General features: G+C 40.8%; 2 protein-coding genes across 2 annotated transcripts; one reads left to right on the plus strand and one right to left on the minus strand.

Moving 5' to 3' along the window:
• Window positions 1–39: 39 nt before the first annotated feature.
• Window positions 40–6,862, plus strand: hmmr (hyaluronan-mediated motility receptor (RHAMM)). Its single transcript, XM_062425709.1, has 20 exons — window positions 40–161; window positions 394–492; window positions 591–676; window positions 799–876; window positions 968–1,156; window positions 1,289–1,375; window positions 1,516–1,627; window positions 1,722–1,787; window positions 1,906–1,979; window positions 2,075–2,145; window positions 2,225–2,592; window positions 2,681–2,829; window positions 2,942–3,174; window positions 4,390–4,506; window positions 4,614–4,805; window positions 4,898–5,623; window positions 5,727–5,799; window positions 6,212–6,388; window positions 6,502–6,664; window positions 6,801–6,862. The coding sequence occupies exons 1-20, from the start codon at window positions 116–118 to the stop codon at window positions 6,815–6,817; spliced, it is 3,123 nt and encodes a 1,040-aa protein (XP_062281693.1). The 5' UTR covers window positions 40–115; the 3' UTR covers window positions 6,818–6,862.
• Window positions 6,863–7,710: 848 nt separating this feature from the next.
• On the minus strand, window positions 7,711–8,804 carry insb (preproinsulin b). Its single transcript, XM_062425775.1, has 2 exons — window positions 8,530–8,804; window positions 7,711–7,856 (listed from the first exon to the last, which is right to left on the minus strand). The coding sequence occupies exons 1-2, from the start codon at window positions 8,768–8,770 to the stop codon at window positions 7,711–7,713; spliced, it is 387 nt and encodes a 128-aa protein (XP_062281759.1). The 5' UTR covers window positions 8,771–8,804.
• Window positions 8,805–9,495: the final 691 nt, after the last annotated feature.

Here is a 9,495-nt window from a genome sequence, read left to right on the forward strand (position 1 = left end):
TATGACGTAATTTGAAATTTCAGCGGTGAGGCGTCTGTTTGTCAAACAAGGCAGCTGCACTGCAGCTTAGTATATACGGCTGAATTTTAACATTATAAGTCACACTGGTTTAGAAATGTCTTTCTCGAGAGCTCCTTTAAAGCGGTTCAACGATAATGTTGGTAAGTACAGATAAGAAGCGGTTCACGTGTTGGAAGATATTTATTCAACGGTAACGTACGTTAGCTTGTATTTACTGACGCACAATGCATGCTGATACTCTTACTACTAAACCTAATGGGACTAAATGGAAACGAACTGGCTAACATAAGTGAGATGGATAACTGACAAAGAAGTAGCTTTAGTGTGAACGCTTGGCTGTTAATCGTCTTAACGTTGTGCTTTTAACTGAAGGTTGTGCCCCTCCACCCGGCCTCTACGAGATTAAACCCGGGGAAGTGAAGGGAGCTGCGTCCTTCGACAAATCTGATCGGTTCAGACCTATTAAAGCAGGTTGGTGAACTTATCAAGCACATACATGTATAAATATTTAAAATACAACATTACACCTAACTTTTTAATACACTTATTTTCTTTACCTGTGTCTCCAGCCGCTGCGTCCCCTATGCCACCCCCATCGCCCTCCAGGGGTGTGCCTATGTCACCTTTCCGCAGGACAATGTCAGTTGATGGTCTTGTAAGTTGTCAGTTTTCACTTGACATAGTAATGTCATTCAGACGGCTCCGCAGTAACAGATCTGCTCATGTTACAACTACTTCTGTTATGTAGCTGTCCCTCTTTATCTCTTGTGAAATCAGGCTGAGGGCTCAAGTACAAAGAAAGAGAAAAATGGCATGACCATGGAAACAAAGCAGCGGAAGCTCTTGGAGACTGAGGTATACATTTGTGCTAAAATGTAACAACAAAAATGTTATTTCTCTGTAGTCAGTGACTTATGTCATTCAATTATAACTTACTTACTTACAGATCCGGTCCCTGGTTCAGCAGCGAGGGGAGCAGGACCATCGCTTGCAGGTCCTTGGAGAGGAATTAAAAAAAGTGGAGGCCAAGCTGCTGGCTGCAGTTAGGGAGAAGACAGGCCTCGCTGCCAATGCTACCACCCTTGAGAGAGAACGAGCCGAGCTCAAGAAAGTCAATGAGTTCTTAAAGAATAAGGTCTATTTGGCTTTAATGCTCATGTTTATGCTTGATTGTATGTAGAAATCTGTATTGATTACACCTGGATACATTTGTTTTGTTTCTTAGCAGTGCTGCATGAACAGTGTAACTGAATGCATGTTTTCTTAGGTTTCTGCTGACAAAACAAAGAAGAAGATAAATTCTCTCACAATGGAACTAATGGAGGCAAGGACCAATTTGGATAGTAAAAACAAGGTGACTTGTGTGCATTCACTCCCTTCATCACAACATTATTCAGTGAAATGTGTCATTGTTTTTAACACAATCAAACGTGTTATGAGCACATTTTCATCTGCAGCAGAATGTACTTATGAATTGTGTGTGTTTGTGTCCAGGAATTAAGCGTTCTGCATGTAAACACTGATGGCAAACTGAAGGTACTAGAAACGGATCTCCATGCTGCCAGGGATACCGTTAAGGCTCTAAAGGAAAGAAATAAAGACTTGGGTAAGATTAAGCATCAACAGATGAGACGAATGTCTCTGCCCATGTGTTAGATGGGATAATCAGGGCATCACTGTGGTTCTTACCTTTTTTACAGAGGACATCCATCAAGTCACAAAAACCCAGAATGAAGAGTTGGAGAATGAGAATGCTAGGTTGCATGGTGAGTACAGTTGACCCATGACTGCTATTAAATACATATTTTCAACATCTCTGGCCTAGACGCCTGAAAGAACCTCCTAATTTTATGCTGCCATCTAGAATAATGGGTTATATTGCAGGTTTGATACGAGAACTGAGGGAAGAAGTCAAAGTCTTGCAGGGATACCTGGACTCCGCCAATGACCAGATCCAGGTAGAACTAGGCCCTCAAACGTGACACTTTTTTTTCCTCCATCTTTCAAATCATAATTTGTGAAAGACATGCTTGACCAATTTCTGCGTTCATAGGATCTCCGCTTGAAACTCCAAGAGAAGACACATAAGAACACTGTTGCAGGCTCTCAGGTGGAGAAAATAAAGTAAGCACATCCCTAATTGTTAACATTAAAGTTAGATCTCAACTATAGAGCATGAAACTCATTTGTTAATTCTGTGCAGGCAACTAGAGATTGAACTAGAGCAATGCACTACTGGGCTTGAAACCACCCAAGATGTGCTGGGACAAAAAGAAGAGGAGGCACTGAAATACCAGCATGAGCTTCAAGCTTCAAAGGAGGCTTTAATGGAAGTGGAGAAGAAGTTGGAAAACCAAGAGCTGGAGCTTACATCTTCACACATGTCATTGAGTGATTTGGAGGCGCAGATAAAAATGGCCAACGATGAGGTTCAAGACTCTCAAGCAACAGTTCATCAGCAAGAGGCAGAGCTTGCTCGACTACGGGAGGTGCTCAGGAGGACAGAGAAAGAGCTGGATGAGAGAGTGGCACATCTTGAACAGAGGTGTCTGTTTTCTGAGGAGGAGAGAAGTATGTTCACCTGCATCCTTTTAACAACATAAATTAAATTGCAAAATAATTAGACATTTGTGATGCATGTATTTTTGTTTGGTTTTAGGCAAGACTCAGGAGCAGGGGCTGAGGAGAGTGGAGGAGTTAAAGACAGAGCTCCACTCACTAAGAGAGGCACAAAGAGATGAGGAAAAGAGACGGATGCAGCTCCAGCAAGAAAATACCACTCTTACTGAGGAACTAACAAAAGAAAAGGTCACTCGAACATTTTTTGTTTCACATGGTGCACACTCTTTTTATGTCTACCAAAATTCAGCGCAGTGACAGCCGTCTAACCTGTAGCTTACTTGTTTCTACAATTCTACAGGCACTTGTAGACTCCTTGTCTGTGCTGCTGAAGCAGGAGAGGGAGGAGTCTGACGAACAATTTAGACAACTGAAAGAGGAGATGGAGGAGGTGCTTGGAGAGCTGGCTGTTTTAGAGGAACAGGAGCAGAGTAAGCAGGAAGGGGAGGATATGAGTCAGGAGGCTCAGAGGCTTCAGGAGGAAAACAACCTGCTGGAGAGACAGCTAAGTGATACCAGAGCACATCTGGACAGGTGAGCAACCGAAGACCAAAATACACTGGGAGGGAATTATGGCAGAAAGGACAATGTAAAGATAGAAGAACTAAAAGGTCAAGCTTGCATTTTCAGCTGGAATGTTAGGATGACTTTAAAACTGCATCTTGATAGACGTCATGCTCGTTGCACTAGCAAAACAACATTTGCATCTGTTTTTTCTTTCCTGAGTCGCAGACAGCTCAGAGCCTCTCCCGTCATACACTGAGCATAAAGTGGAGAAAAATAATTGACAAGTTGTCAGTCCATCACAGGTTTGACACAGTCAGTGGGTCACAGTCTATTTCTATTTGTGAACTGTTTCAAGTTTCAGAAGTCACATCACTTCTTCCAGTCTGGACTATAAGGAGAACTAGGTCACACATAAAAAAACTGCTTTTTTGCTTTTATTAGACAGGCTGAGAGTGGAGGCAGATGGAAGATAACGTTGAGGAGCGTAACACAGCAAACAACAAGCTCTGCTTTTAAAAAAAAAAGAGGAAAAAAAAGGATTTTTCAACTTCAACAAGAAAAACTTCAGAAAAACAGCCACACATAATCGCATTTCATGAAAAGGCTGTATATGTTGAAGAATTGCTCTATTGTGCAATTCACCATCAATGAAAGACCTTCAGATTTTGTGATTATGTTTTACAGGACCCGTATTTCAGAGAATAGAGGCTGCTAAAATTGGAAAGCTTTTTTTTTTTTTTTTTTTTTTTCGAAAATGTGCTGTTTGAAAGAAAATAGTTTACATTTAGTAAAAAAAAGAAAGCTTATTTGTTTTCATGCTGAGAGTCAGATGCGAGGATCCATTCTGAACATAACACAATACGTCTACCAGCTCCTCTACAGCTCACTAATTAACACTTCATATCTAATTTGTTTATTCAATACGGAAACTGAATTGTAAAAACCAAACATTATGGTTTTACATTTTTACTCTTTAGATATTTGTGTGGATTGAACTAACGAGATATAATATCACATCATAATTTGTGATTAATGATTCTTTTTGCTGTGGCGGCTAACTGACGTGACATATTAAGTGTACAGATGTGAGTGGTATCTATCTCTAGAGACCAAAATAAAATGATGTAAACAGTAACATTAGGGTGAGGCTTAAATCACTTATGATATGGTGAATCATGTGTTTTAGGTCAACAAAATCAAAATACCTGCTTTAACAGTCATCAATTCTGTTGTCATTTTTAGTAAGAGCAATGATGTCTCTGCTGTGAAAGAAGAACATTTAGCTGCTATGAGAAAACTCCAAGACGCACACGCAGACTCACTGAGCAAAATGGCAGACACTGTGAAAGAGCTGGAGAGGTGAGCGCTGAAGTGTCAGTATTCCTGGCACGTCAGTTCAGTTCATGTTAAGCTTAAAGTTTTTTTTGAATGTGTTAACTTCAAAGACCGCTTGTCTTTCCTTTCAGCACCAAAGAGGGTATGAGGGGAGCAGCGGAAAGACAGAAAAACCTGGAAGCGGAGGTGGAGAGAGTTACCCAGCAGATGAAGGAGGAGATGGACAAAGTGATTCGACAGAAGGAGGAGGAGATCAAGGGAGTGAGGAAGGGGTTAGAGGAGCAGCAGGAGCACCAACAGAAATCCAGGGAGGAGAATGCAAGGTATGCTTTAAACTCACATTCAGTCTGTTATATAATAGATGCCGTTATTCCTCCTTTTTTTTTCATGCTTCCTTTTTTCCTTGATTTGATAGACTGTTGCTAGAGGTGCAGACTTGTCTTGCACAAAAATATGAGGTGATGAAGGCCACAGAGGTGAGCCACACTGCCCTGATCAGTCAGCTACAGCAGGAGCTACAGCTGCAAACAAAAGAAAAAGAAGAGGCACTGGAGCAAATAAAGGAACAGAGAGGCCAGCGAGCTACTGAGCTCCAAAATGAGAGGGAAAAAGCCCAGAAACTGCTTGAGGATGTCAACCACGAAAAAGAAGAAATACAGGAACAACTTCTACAAGAAAAAGAAGAGAAAGTTCAATTTCAGACAAACCTCCAGGAAGTAAGGGGAGCATTGGACGTTGAAAGGAAAGACCACCAGCAGGTCAGGTCAGAGGTGCTCACACTACAGACTGAGCTCGAGAGGGTGGACAAGGAAAGGAAGAGTCTTCTATCTCAAGTAGAACTCAAAGACCAGTCGAGGCTTGCACTTGAAAATCAACTCTACATGGCCGAGCAAGACAGAAATCAGCTTCAGTCTCGCCTGGATGAAGTCGAGCATGAAGGTGCAAGCTTTCAGGCCCAATTAGACCTTGCGGAGGAGAAGACCCAGGCTCTGCAGTGCGAGCTGGAAGAACTAAGACGAGACACAAGAGCTCTGCAGAAGCAGATGGAGGTACTGACTCAAGAAAAGGTGACACTGCAGTGGGAGATGGAGGAGCAACAACAAGAACTCCAAAGACAAATAACTGAAGCACAGGAGAAGAGGTGGGCAAAGTTTTAACTATTTAAAAAAAAAAAAAAAAAAAAGTATTTACTTACATATGCATATGCATATTTTAACTAATCTTTATTTTGTTTATAACCCAAGCTCCCCAAGTTCAGAGACAGAACACTGGAAGAGACAATATGATGAGCTGTTCGCTAAAGTCAGACCCTTCCAGGTTAGTAATTTTCACATCAGTTAAAAAAAATACAATAGTCTTTACATTCTTGTGTAGGCTTTCATTAGCTCTTACATACTGTTCATATTCTGACCCCTCATTGTATGGTGTGGGTCTTTTTTTGACTTGGCTCAAGCATTTATTTACAATTAATCATTCTACCAAATGTTGAACCACAAATGTATTTTGCATCCAATGTGAGACTTATCCTTTATTAACGTCTCAGAGAGGGTGTTTTTTTGCTCGTTAATGCTTAATGTGTACATGGACAACTTTTTGCCAACATGTTTGCCAACTTTAAAGTGCTATATGTCAGTATTGTATTTATGGTCAGTTATGCTGCCCCCAAGTGACAAAATGTATTAATGCAGGTTAAAGTTAGATTAAGTGAGTTTGTTTGTTGTGCCTACAGGAACAGCTTAATGCGTTTGCTGCAGAACGAGGTGCACTACTCAATGAAAATGGAGCAAACCAGGAGGAGTTAAACAAGTTGGCCGACGCTTACGCTCGTCTGCTGGGTCACCAGAACCAGAAGCAGAAGATCAAACATGTGATAAAGCTGAAAGATGAGAACATCTCGCTGAAACAGGTAAAACAGGAGAGCAGCACTGTATGCCAGGCAGCAGTTTTGAGACCTTGCACTGCGTTGTCTCATACATAAGAGCTTGTAATTCACCCCCTTTTTCCTGGCTGTGTGTGTAGGAGGTGACTAAGCTTCGCTCCCAGGTGAGCCGGCAGAAGAGTGATCTGGAGCAGCTGAAGTCAAAGCTACCCGGTATTCCTCACCGCAGGTTTGATCCCAGCAAAGCTTTCCAACATGACAAGGAGAACAGGCAAAGTGAGACAACTGCACCTCTTAAAGAAGGTGAGCCCTAACCTGACACCTCACTCGATCATTCTAAACTTGTAAATGGGCAGACAGTTGAGGTTTTTTTTTTTCACCTTTATGTAATTGCTGCAATATTTCTGTCAAAGCCTAATTCTTTGTTTCTTTTTGTCAGGAAACCATAATCTGTAATGGAGCTATTACACAAGAACTGACAACTAGCGGGCTAATTTCATTTCTGTGGTTTGGTCTTCTTTGAGTACTCATCCATCCTTGTAAGCAATGATTCAGCCTTTTACTTGGAGTTTTTCTAATCTTTATTTGAACTAATTATCACTGTTTGTATTTTTAAATTCTTTATCAGTAATTTATCATTCCTTCATGTAAGAATTGCATCTATATCTTGATGTCTTACTGCTTGTCAAATTGTCACATACAGAGGCTTTGTCGAGTCGATTTTAAAAAAGAGTGTTTGTATAGAAAGAGTATGAAAAATAATTAGGATATAGAATGAATGCCAGTCTAAAATATTCACATTTCAGATAACCAGAGTAGTCAGCATAAAATGTGACATACATTTAACTGTTAAATGTGTTTATGTGTTTAGGAACTGCTTTTTTTGTTACTTCCATAGGAATACTTAGGGTAGCAAAACCAGTAACCATTTCATGTGGGTTGGCTCTTTATAAACCTTTTTACTTTGTAAATAAAGTTTAATACTGTTTTTTTACGAAATTATTGCTGAGATATATATATATTTCCATTTTTGGTGTAAAAAATGAGTGCAAAGCTTTTGTTGCTTGGATATCACTGGCCATATCTGTCTTCAGCCAGTAGAGAGCACTCTAGGATTGTAGCCACAGGTTAGCGCACAGGAAAAAAAGGCTATTATACACCCCATGTTTCTTCTACACTGTTTACCAGCTACAAAGAACACACATTCTATGCAGACCAGAGCCTTGGGTTATGGGCAAGGAAGCTTTATTTCTTTCAGTTGATAAGACATAGCCAGTAAGTATTCGGCCAGAAATGGACTTCCAGACCTTTTTACAAGCTATGAGTGGTGTTAGTGTCGGAGTGGCGAGTCAGTCACAGTAGCCCTCCAGGTGGTAAATGCTGCACGGCTTGTGGCAGCACTGCTCCACGATGCCTCTCTTCACCTTGGGCTCATCATGGCCAGAAAGAGCCCTCCACAGCTGCTGCTCCTCTTTGGCTCTTTTAGACAGGAACCCTTAGAAATGGAGAAAGTTTCCTTAGCCCTGTGTGAACTCCAGTTCCCCAAACTAGCATTTACATCGTTCACACTTTAAGGGAGACTTAATGGCTAGCTAATCTGATCTCTCCAATCCATTTAGTCTTGTTAGTCCCTACTTCTAAGAAGATATATGATGTCGCTCCAACAGATACATATCATGGCTTATACTTTTTAAAGTTGACTTCAAAACATCAATAGAATGTTTGAGGCAGAAGATCCAAATAATATGTTTTGTGAATAGTGTAATGAGGAATTTTGGGATTTCACAAGATTGGTGATTATTGGATTTGTCACATTGTAGACGTTGAAAGCAACGATAAAAGACCAAAAGCCCAGCCACATCCTGGAATTCAAAAGAGGATTTGCACACTAATGATGGTTTGGTCAAACACATAGATTTAGTCCAGTAAAGTTTCCAGCATGTTGTCCCTAAACATTTTTCTTTAAGCTAGCATTCAAATTGGCATTCTCATTAGTCTGAGTTTGAACTTTGAACATGGTGGGTAAAAGACACAAAGCCAGCTTGGGGTTTCAGGGCAATGTCATGCTGTTCCTTACTGAACTCCCACCATCAAGGGAACAATTAGAAGTTATTTTACACAAGTCAAACAGAAAAGTCAAAACTGTTCCAGACTTTATGCGGCCTTACCGAGCACGTGCTCCAGGTCCCGCTTGTTGGGTCGGTTCGGACTGTAGAAAAAGCCTCGCTCTCCGCACACAAAGTACAGGGCATCCACTAGGCTGGAACCGCACAGGTGCTGGGCGGGGGCAGAAGTGACCCCTGGAGAGCAGAGCACCAGCAGTAACAGCATCGACACTGCCCATGGTACCCCGGCCATAGAATGGAGACCTGGATAGAGCAAAGAAAAGGTTACATATAGCTCACACATCTGATATAATCATCTTGAATATCTTAGGTAAATGTTAGCACTGGAACCACCTATCAATACTTAATACCTGAGGGTCAGACGGTTGAAAGCTAGAGGATGAAGTAAAGCTCAAATTTGATCAGACCTTTCTTGATGACACTCACGCAGTAGAGGACCACTTTCTTTAAAAAAAATAAAAATAAAAAATTAGATATATTTTGTGAAATTCTACCAGAAAGCTCCAGGCATTGAGAGTATAATAGCATAGAGACAACACTGAGGCACGCAGCAAAACCCCAAGTCATAATAAGGGCTTTGAAGTCAGTAGAAAACTGAATAATTCATTTTTTCATTGGAAATCAAAGGCCAGGATAAAAAAAAGCTGCAATGAAACAAGGTCTGTGGAAAAGTCATTGGGTGAATTCTGACTCAAATCTCTAAATCTTTACAAACTAACGTGAGCCTCAGCAGACAAAGTCCAAAGATTAAGCAAAGTGAGGAGCTGGGGGGGGGGGATCACATCTAGATGACCTGGGTGGTCTTCAAGCTGTTTTTGGCTGGGGCGATGTGATAACACTTCAAAATTCTGAAATCCTGAAATAATTGGATAGTTTTAAAGAGAAAATTGACCCCAAAAACTGTAAGTTGTCTTATTGATTTGGACATTTCATAAAATAAACATTCTCGGGATCAGCTATCCAAGGTTCTTTTTAATGTTACTGCTGTCCAAACCCTATTGAAATAAA

Source organism: Scomber scombrus, chromosome 9, assembly GCF_963691925.1.
Source record: "Scomber scombrus chromosome 9, fScoSco1.1, whole genome shotgun sequence".
NCBI classification, from domain to species: Eukaryota; Metazoa; Chordata; class Actinopteri; order Scombriformes; family Scombridae; genus Scomber; species Scomber scombrus.

Coding starts and splice junctions, on each gene's coding strand:
- hmmr (XM_062425709.1), top strand. CDS start 116: ATGTCTTTCTCGAGAGCTCCTTTAAAGCGGTTCAACGATAATGTTG. Junction 493..590: donor GTTCAGACCTATTAAAGCAG/GTTGGTGAACTT, acceptor CTGTGTCTCCAG/CCGCTGCGTCCCCTATGCCA. Junction 877..967: donor GGAAGCTCTTGGAGACTGAG/GTATACATTTGT, acceptor ACTTACTTACAG/ATCCGGTCCCTGGTTCAGCA.
- insb (XM_062425775.1), bottom strand. CDS start 8,770: ATGTGTGAGCTATATGTAACCTTTTCTTTGCTCTATCCAGGTCTCCAT. Junction 7,857..8,529: donor GGACCTGGAGCACGTGCTCG/GTAAGGCCGCAT, acceptor TCCATTTCTAAG/GGTTCCTGTCTAAAAGAGCC.